The sequence below is a fragment of the Caretta caretta genome, chromosome 6, assembly GCF_965140235.1.
Source record: "Caretta caretta isolate rCarCar2 chromosome 6, rCarCar1.hap1, whole genome shotgun sequence".
NCBI classification, from domain to species: Eukaryota; Metazoa; Chordata; order Testudines; family Cheloniidae; genus Caretta; species Caretta caretta.
The window spans coordinates 23806417-23826816 of record NC_134211.1 but is presented as its reverse complement, the minus strand read 5'-3'; the positions used below and the strand labels follow the sequence as shown (position 1 = coordinate 23826816).

Below are 20400 nucleotides of genomic sequence, written 5' to 3'. Positions count from 1 at the left end.
TCCCCTGGGAATGACACTGCGGTGCTGGGAGAGGAGACACTCATTGGTTTAGCTTCTCTTCTTTAAGGCTGAAATTTTTCATGGTGCTTCCCAAGCCCGACGCGAACTTTCTTCCACTGTACTTCCGAGCGAGCCATTCGTTAATATCCTCTGGCATGTTGTACCTCCATAGCACTGGAGATAATCCTCAAGGCACCCTCGGGGAGTTAAGCAACTTGTCCCAGGAAGCCAAGGGTACCTGTCAGAGCTAGGATGAGATATCCAGGGGCCAGATCCTCCACTGGTATAAATCCAGTGTAAAGCTCTGTTGGCTCTATTTGTGCACCAGCAGCAGATGTGGCCGTGGTTTTCCTGATTCCAAGTCCTGTGATCAGGCCTCTGAACTGCACCTCTCCTAAGGAAGTGCACTTTGGGCTGATGAAAACAGTCCGACTGCAGTAACTGATGAGTCAAGAATGCACTTTGCTCCCAGTAGTTTCAGTCAAAGTGATGTTTGCCATTGATTTCAGTAGGAGCAGGCCTGGGCCTTATAGCCTGCTGATGTCCCTTTAAAAGCACATTTTAGACCCCAAATCTAAAATTCTTCTCCCCCCCCGCCCCCTACCAAAAAAAACACCCACCAACCCTTAAATTTTTATTGGGCGTCTCGGTTTTGTTGCTTGGTTTGGGAGCTGGGGAGTGCTGAATATTCCACCTAGTGGTTTATTGCACCACAAGGGGAGTGGGGCCTTATGGGATTTGTGGTTCTTAATAACTGGCCTCTTGGGGAAAGGAGGAATTTCTGTGTCTGCTTCCAGTGGGGCAGAAGAGGAGGTGATGATAACTGCTCCTTTAGGGCAAAGGACGACGATTCCGGAGTCCCCCAGAGCAGGGCTGAGGGGAGGAGCTGCCAGCGTCCCTCTTTGTTCCTCCCCATCAAAGCTGTTGGGATGATGAGAGGAGCTGGGGATAGAGCACTTGTCAGGTGGATGGGATGGGATAGCAGGGGACCTTTAAGAGGAGGTTTTTGAGGCAGGGAATGGGACTTGGATCAGGATCTTGGGATTGCAAGGAAGGTGTAGGGACTGGCTGCTGGCACGGATGGGCAGAATGGGTAGCAGAAATTGAATGTGGCTGCAAATTAGAAGCTTAAAGCTAGAACAGGAAACATACATACTCTTAAATAAATAAACCAACACTATTGCCAGCTCTAATTCCCTACAAAAAAGCATTATGCATTTAAGGTCAGTTCTCCTAAGGCCTCTGCACCCATTGCTGTATTGGTTTCACCACAGTGCAAGTGTGTGGTCATTGCTTAGCCACAGGGGTCCATGCTGGTTGAGCTGATCGGCTCACTCAGGTGCAAGGCCTTATGTGAGAGAGAACTTGTACTGGCAAATGCTGCTTGTGCATGTTAGATCCATGCTCTTGGGTAGGGGCTTCTTCATGACCCATCTAGTTGCTCTACAGCAAACACATTCTGTGGTGTTGGCAGCTCTCATTGAGAACAATAGGAGCTGCTGAGCACTTGTGAAAATCTGGCCATTACTCCCTTCCCCATCTCACTCCACAGGAGCACAAACAGAGCAAACACCAAGGAGGACAAACAACCCACCTTCACTTCCAGAGGAGAAACTGTTGCCCGTCTGCGTATGCAGTAATCCTGCTCGCTGTTCCTATAGTGGTTTGACAGCCTAGCTAGTGTTAAGACTGAGCTTGATCCATTTATGATCAGGAGTATAAGACAGGGTTGCCTATGATAGCCGGGGATTGGACTCCATGACTCAGGAGGTCCCTTCCCGTTCTATGTCCTACGTATGAGCCAGTGGTCCAGCCTGCTGGGTTAATGGTCCATGGGGGGGAGGGATAGCTCAGTGGTTTGAGCGTTGGCCTGCTAAACCCAGGGTTGTGAGTTCAATTCTTGAGGGGGCCATTTAGGGATCTGGGGCAAAAACTGGGGATTGGTCCTGAGCAGGGGATTGGACTAGATGACCTCCTGAGGTCCCTTCCAACCCTCATATTCTATGAAAGCTGACTGCACGGTGGAGCAGCCAGGAATCTGTCCGAGGAAGCTGGCATTGGAATGTAACGCCAGAACGAAGTGGCTGGTCTGGGCCGAGGAGTGGGAAGGGGTTGTTGCCTGACTAGGTTCAGAGATATCACCGCTAAGTTCAGCTCTGAATTCCGGATCTTCTGTAGGGTGACCAGATGTCCTGATTTTATAGGGACGGTCCCAACTTTTTCTTATATAGGCTCCTATTACCCCCCCATCCCGATTTTTCACACTTGGTGTCTGGTCACCCCAGTCTTCTCTAATGGGTCAAACTCCGCTCCTAGAGCTGAACCTCCTGTGCTGAGCGAGGTTTGGAAATCCCAGTTTGAATTCCCAGCTGGTAGGTTGTCCGTTACAGAGAGGCTTGAGCTATGACCAGGGCCAGCTCGACCATTTTTGCCGCCCCAAGCAGGACGTCTGAAGACAAGCTGCCGCCGAATTGCCACGGCCGCAGAAAGACGAGACACCGCCCTGACGGCACACAGACTGCTGCCCCTTTCACAGTGCCGCCCCAAGCACCGGCTTGGAAGGCTGGTGCCTGGAGCCGGCCCTGGCTATGACCTCTGACCCGAAGCTGGGTTTACCGCAAGGATTTGGACAGGGTCGGGTTGGCTTGTCCTCCCCTGTTGTCTGCAGCCACAGAATTACACCAGCTGCTGGGCCTTGGTGGAACAGCAGCTCCCTCTGGTGGCTGGTTCAGGTAATGCACAGTGTGTGCTCCCTCTGGATCTCTGTTCAACCCAGGTCCCCCTCTTTGTCTATTTCAAGGTATGGGCTGCTGGTGGGTCCCCCCTACCCCCCCACTGATGCAGCACCATTCCTGGCACTTTGAACAATATCAGCCCAGTGTGCTAAATACATGCTCCCTCCCCCATCACCACTATTTCTTGGTTCCTGGAGTGGGAGCGCCAGCTGAGTGGCTCACCCTCATGTGATCCTGTGGGGGTGTGTTTGGCGGGGGAGGGGGCTGGGGCCAGGGAAGCTGCTGCTGAGTAGCAGATGGCAGGAAGGGTGACATCATAGGCTTGATTGTCCTACCCCATTATTTTTCCTGACAAGCCTCCCGCCCTCCTCGCTGGTTTCCTGCTGACAGAGTTGGGGCTGGAGAGACAAAGGCAGCCAGGGATCCACACCAATTCTCCCCATACTTTTTTGGGGGTGGGGGTGTCCCTGACACCTTCCCCTGCCATCCTATCTTGTCCTCTCTTGCTGTCCGGCTCATTAAGGGAGGAAGGGGGTTGCTGTGCTACCCGTGTGGTTCTCTGATTGGTGTGGCCTTTGCCCTGCCTCATTGGGCGGTAGTTGGAGGCACGGACTCCAAGAACAGCAGCCCCTGCCGTGCCATGCTCTCCCATCTACTGCAGAACCCAGGGGGTAGGGCAAGTTCACTGTGGAAGCCACCTGCCACTCCTCTTTTAGGTAGGCATGGCTGCTGGTGAGAGAGGGGAGCTGGTGGAGAGGGGTATGTATCCCCTTCCGGCTCTGTGCCGGCCGTTCTCCTGCATTCAAACACCTGGTCCCCTCTTCAGTGTTTAGTGTGGCTACCCTGATGTTCCCATTCTGCTCTTGCCACACCCTCTTTCCGTCCCTCCCTCCCTGCATCAAGAGGGGTAATAATCTCTGCCATGTTATCTTGGCATCAGGAACATTTCCTCCCCCCCTCCCCCCTACAAACCCTTTCAAATGCCCTGCTTTGGATCATTGCCAGGGATGAGTAATACTGACACCTGGCTTCCCTTGTTAAAATGTCAGGCAAAGGGGCATGTTGGCTGGACAGCAGGTATTGAAAATTAAAATAGTTTTTTCTGGGGCTTGTATTGAAATGGGCATATGATTCTCCTGACCTGCCTGAGTGAGTGCAAGAAGAAAGACCATATCTAAGCCATAGGTTCCTAACCCCATGTGCTCAGCAGACCCACCAACAAGGCAGGATCCTCTTGCCCAGGAAATAGGAGAAATATCAAAGATCTACAACCCCTGTGGCCTCTTAGCCAACATCAAGCTCTGCTACTAGAGCTGTTTGCAAAATTGGGGCTGGAACCCTTTTTTCCAGTTAACAGATGGCCTTTACACTAAATTAAAAGGTTACCAAAATTTTGAACTTTTACAGCTTTTTCAACAACAAACAGCATTTTATGGTTGTATTTTTGTTTGTTTTTTAAAGGAAAATTTCTGCTAATTATTTTTCTTGGGCGGGGGGGTAGGAGGAATAAGAATTTAATTGCTTCTGGAACATTTCACAGGAAATACTTAGTACTTTGTAGCCAGCTCCACCTGCTACCCAGTTCGGAAACACGGCTGCCTCTGGGGTGGAACTGCATTAGCGGTTAAACAATGGCCACTCTTGTGTAATGTTGCCATCATCTTTTTTGAAGGGCTGCTGAGGAAGTAACTATTGTGTTAGGGGTGATGTGTATAGGGAAAGCGGGGGATCGTTTTATTTGCGCTGCCTGCACGTCATGAAGTGATACGGAGCTGCTGTTTACTTTGGTACAATGAGTCACTGTGTTTTGAAGTATTATGAGGTCTCTAACGTGTTTGGATGATACCTAGCTTTCATGTAGCCCTTTTCATTTGTAGATCTCAGAGCACTTCACGAGAGGGATAAGTATAATTATCCCCTTTTACAGATGGAAAAACCAAGGCAGAGAGAAATGAAGTGGCTTGTCCAAGGTCCCCCATCAGGCCAGTGGCTGAGTTGGGAACAGCGCCCAGGTCTGAAGCCCCAGTCCAGTGTCATTCTGTAATCTTAAACCAATGAATATGTAAAATTACTCAACTGCTTGGGCTAGGAGCTGTACCCAACTGAAACTTCAGGGGGGGGGTTAGATTAGCAAGAATTTGGCTAAAGCTCTTGGACTCGCATCCTGACTCCTACGATTCTTTACATACTCCATCTTATCTGAAATCCCCATTGCCTCCTGCCATGATACTGTGGCACTGGCTCATCATACTGGCTTGTAGGGAAGTCCCAGTAGCACCTGGGTGTTGTGTGGAAGTCTACTATCTAAGCAAGCGGTCTGACCGCTCTCCAGGCAGCTTGTGAGAGCTGGCAGGATCATGCCAAAAGTCGCTGCAAGAATCTACGCACCTTGCCAGAATTTGAAAAAGCTTCAGCCTCCTGCTCGGGTGTGGAGTGCTATGAAAATCAAAACCACTTCTGAGAGAATGGTTTTTTAGACTTTTTTAATGGGGTGGGGATAAACAGGCTATTGCCTGGCTAAGGTACTTATATGGCCCCCATCTGCATAGGATCTGAATTCTTTACAGTCTTTTAACTTTAATGGATTTATGCTCCCAACACCCCAGAGAGAGAGGCCGATGCTGTTATCCTACCTCTCTGGGGTGTTGGGAGCATAAATCCATTAAAGGTCACACAGGGAGTCTGTGGCAGAGCAGAAAATGGAAGCCCAGGTCTCCCAAGTCTTAGGCTGGCGCCCCAACTTCTGGACAATTCGTCCTCTTACCTGAGTACTGACTCTATAAGAGAGTTCTCACAGCTGGGTGAGGAGGGATGTGAGGATTTCTGATGGGGCACTTCTGCACCGTTCTGTACTCCCTCCCTCTCCCCTTTCCAAAGGCCCAGATTATTATATTACGGGTTTAAATAATAATAATCCCTAGAGAAGGATGTCCCCAGGTGCCCTCCAAAGGCTTTATTCTCCCTCCTGCAAAGCACTGATCAGCATCCTGTCAGCTGGTTGAGGGAACTCTCCTAAGCCAGGCTGCAGCAGGCAGAATAGCCTGTAGGGAAAAGCCCTGCAAGAGTCCCCATCCTCAGCACCAGCAAGTGGGAAGGGGGGTGGGGGTCAGTTTTATTGCAGTGAATTGTTTGACGCAGGGTAGTGTCTGAGTCTTCATGCTGAGGAAAGGGGGCTTGAGCGCAAGAAGTTTGAAAAGCGTTGTCCTCACCGCCGTGGCTTTATCCTCTGCTGAGCTGCACCTGGACTCTGAACGGATGGGTTCGTTTAAAGCTGGAACGAAAAGGGATGTGAACTCTTCTTTGAACCAAAGCCACTGAGCTGGAGACCTTTTGAGTCACACTCAGAAATGCAGCTGGTTGAGGGGGTGTTGGCTTTGTTCTGCTTTTGTTTTCCCCCTCCTCAAAGGCTTCAGTACAGGAACCTGAATGAGATTATGGGACTGTGGGTGGAAGGTGTCTGGCTGCAAACGTCCATCAGTCCTGGTTCACTGAGAAGGTTCCAGCCTGGATTGTTTAAAAGTCCCTCCCTGCCGCATTGCAGGGCACCCTGTAGATACAGTAGAGCAGTCGTGATCCTGAATGCCCACAACATCCTTCTCGTGAGGACGTGGGTTGCTGAGGCAATCATGACATAAATAAGCGTAGCTCGTATCAATTGTGTAGCAAGAGGAAACTCCCTGTCTCCATGTCCCATCTGACTGGTTGGCCGATGACTATCCTTTTGTGTCTGGAAATGTCAGCGTGGCTGCCTGTGATGTGTGGAACTGCGTTAAATGGCTGGCTGTGCCAAATGTCTCCCAAACTCTGGGAAGTCTCCATTACCTGGGATTCCTCAGGCAGTTAAGACATGGTCTTGGGAGAGAGAAATAGATTCCTCCTCCAGTTGAAAGGGGGCTTCCCTTTGTCTTGAGCCAAGGCATGTTGGGGAAGACTGTAGACTACTGTCTGAGCTACTGAGGAAGCTCAGTTAGTAGAGGACAGGTGTCCAGTGGTGATCACCTGTTCGCTGCCACAACAGGTACCTTGGACAGGATGTCTTGTCTGGTATCCGGCAATGACCCCTAAACAAAAAGAAGCACCTACTGGAATCAGCAGTTGGGGTGGGGTGGGAAGGTTTGAAATACCAGCTCTTGTTTGCAAGCTGACTCTAGTCCTGGTCTTCCCACAGTAATTCAGGATGCACTTGGGGTGTGATCTCTTAACCGCTTTGACAGTGTCAAACGGGGCACTTTCTGGCAGTGGATTACCATGGTGATGGGCATTTCAGAATCCTAGGGATAGAGCGTCCTTCCATTCAGATGATAACTTCAGGCAGTCCGGACCCAGCTAGATGAAGATTGGCCCTTGGGAGAGCAAGGTGTGTCACTTGGTGTGAAATGGTTAATTAGCCCCAGTGCTTCCTGATCCCTCCGCAGCACTGGGTCACCTCCCAGGTAGCTGCTGCTTTCCCTGGAGAATGTGCGAGGAGGAGTCACCTCCTCTTTCACTTTCTTGTAGAGTTTCCTCCAGGCTTATGCTTGCTCAAATAGTATCCATATAGACACAGATCCTGGCTTCAACACCTGGCTCCCCTGTCAACTTTCCCCTCTGTATGGTTAGGCCCAAAGATGGCCTAGCCTGCCACAGTGTCAGAAGCATGTTTTACTGTAGACAGCACTCATGCCCTGGCATGGCATGGGATGGCCAAGACAATCTACTAGGACTCATCTGTCTCACCTCTCCCAGACTCTTCAGACAGGAGTCCAGTGCTTCTCCGCTGAACGCTTGCACAATGCCAGCTAAGGCTCCGGCCTTGTGTTCTTCCTTATAGCTGTGCTAGGAGAGGTTCTGCCAGCATTGTGAGCTTCCCCACAGCATTGCCATGAGAGGCTTTAAAATTCCAGCGGCATGACCCAGCTTGGTATGTCAATCCAGCCGTGTCCCCTTGCCCATTGCAGCAGGGGACAGAACAAAGATTGGGGTGGACCTGTCCCCCAGCAGTTCTGTAACCCTGCAAAGCCCTTTTGGGTCAGGCAATTAAGGCAGCAGTGAGGCTTGCTTGAGGGAGTACTAGAGCCTGCAGCTGCTGGTCAGGGCAGGCCCAAACTGTCTGTCCTCTGTTCCTTCAAAGCACCAGCTCAGGGTTGAATTTGTCCCTTGTTGTTTGCCACAAAGGAAAATGCGGGGGGGGGGGGGATTTTTAATACATTTAAAAAAGCCGGCCCTCCTGTCAGCCTGTTTCCGAGCTCTCACCAGCAAACGCAGTGTTTGTTTATTGCAGCTAGGCCATGCGAGGCCAGGGCTTGTTTGGCATTTATATTGCCTGAAAGCTTATAACTTTAATAAGATGTAAACCGTGTCACATCTATCTGCCGTTGCCCAGCAACCCTTCAGTAATGGGCAAAACAAAGCCTCCCGGTGTGGAGGAACACTAAATCCTATTGTGGGATAATTTGGCCAGCAAGCGGTTCTCTCCCCTGGGGGCCCCCTGCACTTGAGTGGGCACCCTGGTGTGCGAGGCTAAGGTATATGTTCTACGGCAGGGTGTGTCCCCACCCTATTGGGAAAGGATCATTTGGAGCATTTCGATGCCGTGGTGTGTAGGGTTGATGGGCTCCTGACAAGATCAGGGTTATTGATTTCTTTGGGAGTAGAGGACACTTAGTGTCTATCCAGGATGCGACGGAGAGGCTTTAGGAAATGTGTACAAAGCCAAGCAGCTGCGTTGTCCCATGCTGTGCTTTTGTTTGCCCCTTCCCCCCTCCAAATGTTTTGGTCCACATCTATTCCTCCTCCCTATGTTATGGAGCACTGGGAGGTGACCAGGCTCTGAACAGGAGGTTCCACCCGCATGGGTTGTAATGTTGTTAGTGTTACAGTAGCGGCATGAGACCCTCAGCTGAGGTTGGGGCCCTGTTGTGCTAGGTGCTGTACAGATATTGAGCAAGAAACAGTCCCTGCCCCTACTTACCATCTAAATAGACAAGACAGACAAAGGAACTAAGGCACAGAGGGACTAAGAAGTTTGCCCAGGATCACACTGTGACTGAGCTGGGGATTAACTAAACCCACAGCTCTTGAGTCCCAGTCCAGTGTGACTACGAGACCATTCCTTTCTTTCACTGCTGGCTATGCCAGACTGTTGATTGTCCAACAGCCAGGGAAAGTGGACAGCCTACGAGTCTGAGGTGGGACCTGAGAGTTTGGTGCCTGAGGTTCTAATCCCTGGCTCTGCCCCATACTTACTGTGTGACCCTTAGAAAGTCACATTTCCTCTCTTCGCCTCTGTTTTCCCATCTGTGAAATGGGACAGTACTTCCCTACCTGAGCTGGATGTTACGAGGCTTAATTAGCCTCTCTCCAATGCTTTGAGCTCCACAGATGAGACACACTATAGGGAGCGCTGAGTATTACTGAGGCTGGAAGTTCTCCCTTTAAACCATTCCTGAAGGAGCTTGGAGGGTACTATTGTCTCAGCCCCGTGAGAGGCTGAGCTGCGGATATTGCAGATGGCTCAGCAACACTTGGGCTCTGTTTGGATTTGGGTTATTAAACAGTGCCATAAAGGGATGTAGTTAATGGTTAAAAAAAATCAAATAAAATCCTGGGCCAGATCCTTTGCTGGTGTATATCATTGTAGCTCCCTGGAAATCACTGGAGCTATTCCAGACTATGTGAGCTGAGGATCTGACCCTGTCGTATGAAACTCTGAACCTGTATTAACAATAGCTCCTTAGATTATTAAAAGTGCAAGGGACATCTGCCCTGAGGTTGGCAGACACCCCAAACTGGTGATAAATTCTATAATTAGATTTCACCAATCCACTAACAAATGTGAACTCCTGGATCACTGCAACAGTCTTACCATAAAATCACAGGTAGACTGGAGAGCCCAAAGGGACTAGCCTGCCACCCAGGCAAGCTGGACTTAGTGATAAATAGTCACACCAAAAATCACAAAATATTCAGGTTGCTCCCTGTTCTAAGAGACCAGTCGCTTACCCTAGATCCATTTGTGCCTTAGATCTCCTACCAAAAACAATCCTATAGTAAACTAACTAAGGCTTTATTAATTAGGAAAAGGAAATAAGAGAGTTATTTACAGGTTAAAGCAGGCAACATATTTACACAAATGAGTTCAGTCCGTGGTTCCAAAAGGTGACAGAGATGTAGTAATCTGTTCGCACTGAATGTCTTTTTAGGGCTGACACTGGGGAATCTCTGCTTTTTGTTTCTTAGCTCCAGCCCTTGGAAGTCCAAACTGAACAGGAAAGTGATGAATAATTTTCATGCCCGCTATCTTTATTTCTCTCTCCTAGAATTCAAACTAATGGGATGTGCTTTCTCACACTAGCTCCTTCATGTGTGTGAGGGGACCATTAAACCAGCTTTTGTGCTGTGATGTTCCCGGATGGCCCACTCTGTCTTGATAGCCCTTCTGTGTGAGCGGGGGAACCACTCGTCCTCAGTTCAGAAGTTCACAAGCTGGCCTCCAGAGACCTGCCGCCTCTCCTGTTCTTGCAGGCCTGGAGCCTGGCAATGTAGGCAGCTGTGGATCTCTTCGCTGTTCAGGACACTGGAGAGCAACAGTGCTCACCTCCCTGTGCTGCAGAGCAGAGCTGAAGAAGCTGGGAGTGGGGTGGAGGCTGAGTGCTGTGCTATGCCCTGGGGGAGTTGGCGTCACTCAGCAGCTCAGGGTGAGATGGGTTGGAGGGCACCAGACAGGGTGGCAGGGGAGGTGCTGAGGTGGAGTATGCCTGGCGACACTGAAGGCAGTGGTCATTTGGCACCAAGCCTCGCAGAGTGGGGGCAGGAGTGCAGAGTCACTGCGAGCACAGTGGCAAGAGCTACCACCCATCAGGCTCTGCTCTCAGCCCAGGTAGCCATTGGGGGTGGTGGGCAGGGCCGGGGCAAGGTCACGGACGTCTCCAATGGCTGAGGATAGGATGGGGCAGGAAGTGCTTGGCGGGCTAGGGAAAGACAGCTCGGATGTTTGTCTGCAGGGCAGTCAGTAGGTTGTCAGGCGATGCTGCTGGCCAGGGACTTCTGGTAAGCGTGTCGTTCTGTGGCGGTTGCTGCCGAATCAAAGCTCTGAAGGGTTCATGAGCCTGGCACAATGGCAGGCACCTCCCCGCGCTTGCCCCGAAACCGAATTGGAGCAGGTGAGTGACAGCCCCAGCTCTCGATACCTGGGGAACTGAGATCGCCAACGCAAATACAAGCCTGCATTGCAGGGCACAGCAAACTCGCTACACAGACAGCCCTATACTGTAAACTCCTTGCCCAACTGCACAGTATCTGTGCTAAACTGCTCTTTGGGATATAATGGAAAGGGCTGTTCATTCCCTGCCTCTCTCCCTCCGCCCCCCAAGTCCTGCTGGCAGGTTTCATGCTGGCTCTGCTTCACAGCTGCTGCCTCCCACCTACCACAGAATGATAAATATGCCTCGCCCCAAAGAGCTGGAGGCTGCTAGCTCGCAAGGCAGGCGTATGCCACCCATCAGCCTATTCAGCAGGTGCACTGGGCTGTGGCATCACAAGGATCTGATCAGCCTTTAAGGCGTTAACTTTTCATTAGACACAGCAGCCCCTGGCCGTGCCTCCCGCTCTCTCTGTAATCCTGCCGTGGACTGGGCACCATGGAACCTCTCATCAGAGAGCGATCTCTTCCTCTCTCAGCCCTCCCTCCTAAGAATGGCTGAAACCCCAGGCGCAAGCCCTGAAAGCTGGCACGTCTCACTGGTGCGCCTGAAGTCACCAAGTCTTGGGGTGGGTTCCTGAGGATCTGGGAACAGCAGCTGGGTCTGTACACTGCTCACTGCACAGAAAGGTGCATGGGAGGGTCAGGCTGATGATCTCCTACCCCCTCCACCCCCCACAGTGCTCTCTGTGTGCCGTCCCTGTTGTTAGGAATGCCTAGGGAAAGGGGGAAATGAGAGGCCACATGGCAAACAGCTGACGTGGGGATGTTCCCACAACTTCTAGTACTAGGGCTAAGCTTGGTCTGCAGGAGACTTTGACTTGGTTTAAGCTCTCCTAACAAAGGAGACTCAGAGAGCTAGTGAGAGCAGATGGCAAATTGTAATTGATTTGCATTGGGGTAACACCTGAGCGGGAGTCCTATTGTGCTAGGTGCTGTACATGCACAAGTGAGAGAGACCCTGCCCCTATGAGCTTAACGTCGACATGGGCAAGACAGACAGACAGGATGGGAGGGGGGGAAATAACTTGCCCAAGGTGGCAGAGATGAAGTGACTTACCTGTGGTCACACAGTTGGTCAGTAGCAGAGCCAGGAATAAAACCTAGGGCTCCTGAGTCCCAATCCAGTGCCCAATCCACGGGACCACACTGTTTCGCGTATGAGCTGATGTGCTATCAAAAGAAACAGATGTGATTCTTGAGGTTGGCTGAGCAGAGAGATTATAAGGTGGCAATTACAGCCTATGCCTCCCTCTCTCTGGCTGGCCCTGAGAGCATCCCTGCTGTGCAGGGTTCAGTCCCTGCTACCTTGGCACCAGAAAGAGACCGGCAGATTGGAGAAGACCAGGACAAGGGAAATGGGGGACTGGAGGGTTTGCTTGTGAGGAATTACTGAAAGAGCTGGACAGTTGAAAGCTGGCTAAACGGGGAAGTGAGTGTTTGTCCTGTGGAGCTGCAGGGGAGGAATGGTTCGTGTGTGGGTGTAACTGGAGGATGGGGATGAAGTGAAGGAATGGAAAATTTAGGCAGGGTATTGGGGTGGGAGGGGGGGCTTGAGAGTGGGATTCTCAGAAGTGCTCTCAATTGGCCTGATCGCTCCCACTGGAGTCCATGGCAAAACGCTCAGTGACCGAGCTGGGAGTGAAGTGAGGCCAATGCTGAGCATGTCGGAACACCCCACCCTTCCTGTCTGTAAGAGCTGCTAGCCTGGGGAGTGGTGAGCGAAGCCTCCTCGCTTGGGATAGGACAGAGTCCTGCACAGGCTGAGGTGGCAGGGGCAGGGCTGAAGTAAATGTCATTGTCGTCTCATTCCTCTGCTTCATGTAGACAGTGGTTCCCATCTCTCATCTGAGTTATAATGGGGGCCAGGGGGCTTCCCTCTCCATGTCCATTCAGGACAGGCCTTCTCCATCCAACTGCCTCAGTAGATCCTGAGACCTGACCTACAGGAACCATCTTCTCCTGGGGAGTTCAGTTTCCATGTCCATTCAGCTCTTAGTTTCTGCCAGTAGACCCCAGACCTGTTCTGGCAGAGCTGTCATCCTCAGGCGTGAGTGGGGGAGCCAAGTCTTCATGCTCCTTCAGTTTGGAGAAGCAAAGTTAATCAGCTCCATAACCTTACTGTGGCCACCAGCTCCTCTTCTCCCTCCCTTTCTAGCTCCCCTGCTTGTTTCTTGCTCCATCCCTGATCTGGAGGGACCGTTGTCTCCTTGGGTGTGGGCAGCAGGAGGATTCACTCCATCCTACCTCCGTCTGGGGACTCTTTTCCAGCACTGAAGTAGGAAAGCCTTGGCAACACAGAGCCTAAGTGGAGAGCAACAGAACTACCCATATCCAATCCCTGGCCCATCTGCTATCTGCCCCCTACATGCTGTAATGCTCTGTTGTGGTGGTTCCCCCCCCCCAGGTGGAGGCGGAAGAACACCAGGACGTGGTGGTCTATGACCAGAGCACACGGGACGTGAGTGGCTTGGCTGCCGACAGTTTCCTCTCCATCCTCCTGGGCAAGCTGGACAGCTGCTTCCACAGCGTCTCCATCCTCACAGGTAGGATCTGGCTGGGATGCCATGGAGAAGTGGGAGCTCTGCCCCTGAACGGGGATGGGGAGGATGTCTCCCTTGAGTACAAGTGGTTGTGACTAGTGTTTCTATCTCCGGGCCAGGCACTGGGTCACCAGCACCTTAGGGTGCCCATGGGAGTGCCTCCATGCCTTTAGGTGACACTCCTGGATGAACTGTGCCATCTCCCAGAGATGGGACATCCTTAGAGGGTGTCGTGGCACCAAGAAGGCAGACTGGCTGCAGCATCTATCTGGTTCATCACCAGTCCTGCTCATCCGTACCCCTGTCTAAGCCGGCCTTGGGTGCCACAACCTGTAGGCAGGTGCTATAATGGGGGACTGAGACATCTGTAGAGTCTCTCATCCCAACGGACTTCTCAGTCTACCTATGAGAGTCCGTCTTTTCACCTGCCACTGGAAGGCAACGACTTCTGGGGTGGAACCCAGCAGCTGTTTAATACCACACTGAAAAATACCACAGTGCTTCTAAGACAGGAAGTGAAGAATTCTAGGGTAGGGAATGAAGACTAACATCACCACAGTTGAAAATGTAGAGGAAGTTTGCATTAGGCAGGATGTAATTACTTGAGCTGGAATGTGGCCTGGGCACCAGGATTAACACCCTTTCTCTTGCACCATGGGATCTGCAACAAGTGCTCAGCATGCCCGCTTTAGATCCGCTCTTAAAGAGAGCGCTTGGGTTCAATGCTGGGAGCTCAGCAGCCTGAGAGAGGGAAGAAATGTGGTGCGTTCCCCATGGAACGCAGCCACACCCAGTGCTGTGCATATCTGAAAGAGGGACCCATGTGCCATGGTGCGGATCTGCTGCCCAGGGTCCCACTAACACACCCCACAATTAGCAACGCAGGGCTGTCAGATGTTCAAGGGGGCTGTCTCCACTCTTGGCTCAAGAATGGAGGGTGAATAAGGACAGTCTTCCGTGTCTTGAGGTGCTGAGTGTTAATGGTGTGTATGTTCCTTGATACCTTACAGTGCTGGCCCATGTCAAACCTACTACAGGGATCATGACCTCTGCATAGTGCCCAGGCATCGGTAATGTGGCCCTAAAGAGGGGACTCTCTAAAGGTCTTATTGAGATACAGTTGGCAAGGGAAGGTGGGTGTGAGCGAGAAGAGGGAGCTGGGGGTGGCTCCAAAGGACCAAATTTACTTGGAACAAAACTCCTTGGGTATGTTTAGTGCCTGCATTTTGCTCCACACAGACAGAGACCCCATCCAGAGTGGGATCTGAACAATGCTAGGCCCAGCATTGTTCATCCATGACTGTTTCTGCTATGGTTTTAGCATGATTTCTCCAGGGAGACCTTGGCACTCAAAATAGAATACATCATAATGGTAGATATTGAGGTGGGGTTCTTTTTCTTTTCTTTCTTCCCAAACTTCGTCCTAGGTAAACCATGCTGCGCACTTTCCTGGTAAGCATTCTTTCGAGGCCACGGCTATATGTCCTGGTTCCAGCACAGCCCTTGCCCACATTGATCTGGGGAAAAAACACTAGCACCCTGCTGGGAGTGAGCGTGTCGAGGCATGGTCGTAGCCAGCACGGTTCTGCTCCCAAAGAGAACCCTGCAGTCTTTGCAGCTGTGTTTCCTGGGCCATTTGTGAGCTTGCCAGATGTCTCCAGTCTCTCTTGTAAATGGGCTTCAGGGCCGTGCACCCTCTTGAGGTATTTGCCAGCGCCGCTCAGTTGTGCCCTTCTTCACTTGTTCCCTCTGCATTAAGCTGGGCTGCCACCCGAGCTTGCGTTTCCCCAGGGAGCTGTCACTTGGGAACAGGTATGGGCCAAAGGCTGTGCTAGCTTGGCTTGGCTGGTGGCACGGTGTGCGACCGCAGGGGAGATTTGGGTTTAAGGCTGACTTTAGCGGGGGTTGCATGGCACATCCAGCCCGTAGGCTGGTGATATTGTTCCCTGTGGAAGGGCAGCATGACCGCTTGTAATGTTTCCTGGGCACACACAGACATGGATGATACAGTCTTTCTCTAGGCTACGTGGGGATTAGTCTGCATGGCTGTTGTCTGTTGAGCTCAAGGAAGAGCTCCCCGAGCTCAGTCAGTAAAGCAAACCCATTGATTAAACATTGGTGTCTGTTCTGTGTCTTCCCCCCAGTAGAGGGCGGTGTTGTCCATCAACACAAAACAGCTCCATTCAAGCTCCCACAAGAAGAAGCGCAAGGCTTCTGGACATCAGGGCGGCTGTAGGGATAGGGGTTTGTTTGCTCTTCTGGCTCTTTTTCCTCTTGTACCTTCTAGCTCCGGTGTTTTTAGGGGACGTTCTCCACCTGTCTCCTGCTTGGAGCCAGTCCCATAGTCAGAGCAGCCAGCAGGGCTGTTGTGTAACAGAATAGCTTTGCTGAGGAGAGACATGGATGGGAGGATGTGGGTGGAGAGGGCAGGGAGGTTGTTGAAAGTATCCAGTTACTCTCTCCCAGATGAAATCATCCACCCCATGCTGCTTAATATTTAAAAAGTGAATGAATTACCAGGACCCCTTCCAGAGCACCACTCATTCTCGCGCCTATTAAAAAAAACACGGGGGGGGGGATTCTTCATTCAGAAAAGGAGGAGTGGAGGTGGAGGAGTTATCGCTGGAATGAATCGGGGTCCCCTGGGTGTTATCCAAGAAGACAGAGCACATGAGAGCAAGTGAGCATGATGTTCTAATTATAGCCTTGCTGCAGAGCAAGTGTGGTTCTCCCGGTGCTGGGACAAAGCTCACGAAAAGCAGCATAGGGAATGAATGAATGAAACGCGCTCTCTCTGGCAGGACAAAGAAGGGGATAAAGAGATGGTGAGCGGGTGTTCGTTCTGGCAGCTAGCAAGGCAGGGCCGCCTGGCTTCTTTCCCATCCTGTAGCCATCCTGTGCATTCTTTGCTGCATTGGACCCCGGCAGCCTGCTCCTGCCCTTGGACGCAAGGCACATGTAGGCACGTGCAGCGACTCAAGCTGTGTTAGCGCTGGTAGGACTGGCTCCTTCAAGGTCACACTCTGGAGGTTAAGGCAGGGGACCCCTGGCTTCTGTTCCTTACTCTGCCAGTGGTGTGCTGTGTGTTTTTTTGTTGTTGTTGTTTTTTGGGGGGGGGTTTTGGCAACAACTGTTTTTTTGCCCTCTGTGCAATGTGGATGAAATTTGTTAGCACCTATGGAAGAGTCTGGCTCAGTTCCGTGCTGGCCAGGTACAAAGGCTGCATCTAGTTGTGGAAACCACATAGCAAGCATAGGCTTTTGTCACAAAGGACAAGTCTGTGATGAATGTATGACCTTAGTAATCTGAACTGCTCTGAGATTCATGGGGCTGTTTGTGTACAGTGCCTAGCACAAGGGGGGGCCTTGATTTTAGTTGGGCCCTCAAGGTGCTACTGTCGTATGCAGAAGAAATGCTCAAGGAGAAGGCTTTGACTGTACCCAGGGCTTTAAAAACCAGCAAAACCAACTTTAAAATCCCCCTCATCACTTCAGAGGCAGCCAGCGTAGTCGGGCACAGGGTGGGAGTGATGTGAAAGAGGACCTCAGGCCAACAAGCGAGCATACTGCTGCGTCTTGAACAATCCACCAGTGCAGTGAAGCCTGGTTGAGAGGAGATAGCAGTAATCCAGGCTTGTGGTCGGCAGGGCCTGTTCTGCAGCTCCAAGGTCACTGCGGCATCAATCAGTGCAGAGCCCTGCATAAATTGCACAACGAGGTGAAAAGAAACCTCTTTACCAACCTCTGCAGGAGCCAGCTCAGTCAGTGGGGATGTGTCAGGAGCATCCTCCTTGCCATGACCCCTAATGCACCAGCAACACTTCTGCTTTCCCAGGGTTGAAGAAGAGGAAGTTCCAGTGCATTTAGCTGGCAAACTTGCCCAGGCCCTCCCTCCAGAGCAGAGACCCAGCTCCAGGCGTGGAGCAGTAATTATTGCTAATGCTGCCCCGTTCCCAGATGTGTAGCGATTTGCATGCCACTGGCTAGGCAGTGAGAAACCACATGAGAGCAGAAAGGTGTGAGTCACCCTCCTCGTGCTGGATTGCATGACCAGGTAGTACAGTGGCACAGAACCTCAAAGGTGTCTAGGAACCTAACTCCCATTGCAAATAATAGGAGTTGGGTGTCTCAGCCCCTCTGAGGATCTGTGCTAATGTGCGCGTCTCCTCTCTTTAGCGCACAGATTCCATAAGGTGAAGTACAAAATGCAAACTCTCCTGTGCTGTACAGGTGCCTAGGGAATGGCTAACTGGGGGCAGAGTACTTCTCACCGTACTCTTTGCTGTCTGGCTGGCAGAGCTCGTGTCGTGTCTTCTCAGCTACGGGACAGCATTTAGGACTTTTATGGGTCTCCCCTTTTTCCCTCTACACAGAACTACCTATTACCTCCTCCCCCCCCCCCCCCCGGTGCCACACGCTAGGGGTACATCAGCACTGGCGTTGGCAGGTTTCCTTTCCAGCTTGAGGAGATGTGGCAGCACTGGCTCTGATCCAGCTAGCGCACTAAAAAAAGAGCAGTGTAGCTGGGGCTGCAGGCGTGGCGGGAAGGGCTAGCTGCCCTGCGTACACCCCTAGGGTGTCAGGCGGGATTAGCAGCAGGGCCATTAGCCAGTGCAGCCATGGCTACGCTGTTATTTTTAGCACGGTAGTTCCATCTAGCATGAGCGCGGGTATCTCTGCCCAAGCTGGAAATTTACACCTTTAGCTCCAGCGCAGACCTAACCTCTGTGAGTGACAGCTTGGTTGGCTGGGAGGAGGATGGAGCAAAGAAATAATGGAAATAAAATTAAGCTTTGTGCTGATGGGCCTCTTCCATTATCCTGGGTCTTGTCTGCCAATTGTAAAGCTGGCCTGTTCCCTCACCCTCCCTCCAGTGCCTCACTACAGCTGCTCCTTTTGCCCACTCTGTCTGTAAATTAAAACTTGCCCTACTCGTTGACAGCAAGCATTAGGTTCTGTGCCGCGATCTGTCTGTTCGGTAGCATGGGCCAAGTCTAGCCTTCTGCATTTCCAGCTCCAAAACAATAGTTGTGTACAAGAAACCCTGGAAGAGAAGTTCCAGCCAGCCGGTGGGGGGGGGGGGGGGGGAACATGTTCCCAGAAGTGGCTGGTAGTTGCCTTGCTGAGGTTTTGGCAAAGCCTCTCGCATTCCTTTTGCTGTGGCATCACGAGCTGCACACCCTGGAGCCTGCCAGTTCGCTAATGGGAAGCACAGACCACTAATGTGTGGAAAAAAGGAACCAAAATGTAGAACACTGGGTCATTGCTGCTGAGTTTTATATGGAAATCGTGACTCAGAAATACTGCCGAAAACATTCGGGAGGTGGGGGGGCTAAGCGCGCGCGCACACATGCAGTTTTCTCCTTCCTGTAATGTGGGGCAGCAGCCAGTTATTTTAGATGCCCGTTAGCAGTGCTTGGGAGGTCTGAGGGGGATGTGCGTGCTGGGACTGATGCTGATCTGATGCCAGTGGCAAGGCACTTCACCAAAAGCAGTGGCATCACCCACCTGCAAATCTGGCGTAAAGGGGACCAGAATGAAGCCCCGTCTCCTGCTTGTATATAAGGTTTCGCGGGTTGCTCAGAAATGTAGCCTCCAATGGAGATTTGGAGCCAGATTCTCATCTTGTTTATGCCAGTGTCGATCCAAAATAACCCCGCTGACTTCAGTGGTTGAACTCTGGATTTACACCCGAATGAGTGAAATTGGAGACAAGCCCTTAGTCTCTCCAGTGGAAGTGTCTTTGGGGCATGCTTTGCTGCCCATGACTAACCCTTTGCCCACATCCTATTGCTCGTTCTCAGTGAAGGTTTTGGGGTGTCTGCTCCTAGAGGTTTTAGACTGAATCTCTTCCTGCAAAAGCTGGCCTCCTTGCTAAGGTACTGGACTTGGACTCAGGAAATCTGTATTTCAGTTCTGCCACACACGTTCTGTGTTTGACCATGGACAAGTCACTTCATCCTCTGCCTCCGTTCTCCATCTGTAAAATGGGGATAGTCGTCCTGTTTTGTCTGTTTGGATTGAAAGCTTGTTAGCACAGGGATAGTGTCTGACTGTGTCTCTATACAGTGCTTAGCACAGTGGGATCCTGATCCTAGTTGAGGCCACTTGGCAGTGCTGTAATATTAATAATAATAATAATAATGACCCATCTCTGGCCAGCCAATCTCACTTGCCAAAACACCTGCCTTCAAGAAACTGCAAAAGAAGAACGCTAGAGAGGCTGAAGAGAGAGGGGGAGAGAGAATAACGAAAGCATCCTCTGATCCCTTCTCGTAACAGGTGTTCTTGGTCTTGGCTTCTTGTTGTCTAGTGCCATCGCGGGCCTGGGTCTTCCCAGAGGGGTAAAGACATGGGCCAAGATTTTCCAAAGTGACTCGAGATTCTGGATGCCTCCATTTTGGGGTGGGCGAGACACCTTTTAAAGGGGCCTGGTTTTTGGAGGGTGGACGCTCCGCACTTCCTGGAAATTGGACCCCTTTAAGGTGTCTCAACGAAGGGAGTCACCAAAATGACTAGTCACTCTTGAAAAATGGTGGCTCGTGGACCTGCTCAGCGGCACTCCCAGTCAAAGTCAAAAAGGGCCCGGAGAATGCCAGTGCTGTGATTTTAGCTTAGGGGCTGCAGTATTTTTCCGCTGCTGGGTGAAAGGAGGAACAGTCCCCCTTTCCCAGGGCCCCTCAATAGCACGTTGTGCTAGGTGCAGAGGGGGTATCTGCTGTGTTTCAGAGTGCGGCTCTGAGCCGTTATATAATGATGGCTAAACTGAGCACAGGTTGACACTGACAGAAGCTCTGTGACCTGAGCCAGACCTTTCCATCTGTTTATCAAAGCCGCCACCGCTGCTGCTCTTCCAAGGCAGGCGAAATCATTGTTTAAAATGGAGGAAAGAAAGCAAATCTCATCCCAGGCATTTGGTCAAATGCAAGGGAACCCCACCTAAG

At 51.4% G+C, this 20400-nt stretch overlaps 1 protein-coding gene across 1 annotated transcript in view; it reads left to right on the top strand.

The window, feature by feature from the left end:
• The window catches only part of DUSP8 (dual specificity phosphatase 8), an 83596-nt gene that overhangs the window by 22113 nt on the left and 41083 nt on the right, over positions 1-20400 (top strand). Inside the window, exon 3 of the mRNA XM_048854556.2 lies at positions 13322-13460. Within this exon, the coding sequence (XP_048710513.1) occupies positions 13322-13460 (139 nt within the window). The remainder of the gene's footprint in view (positions 1-13321; positions 13461-20400) is intronic.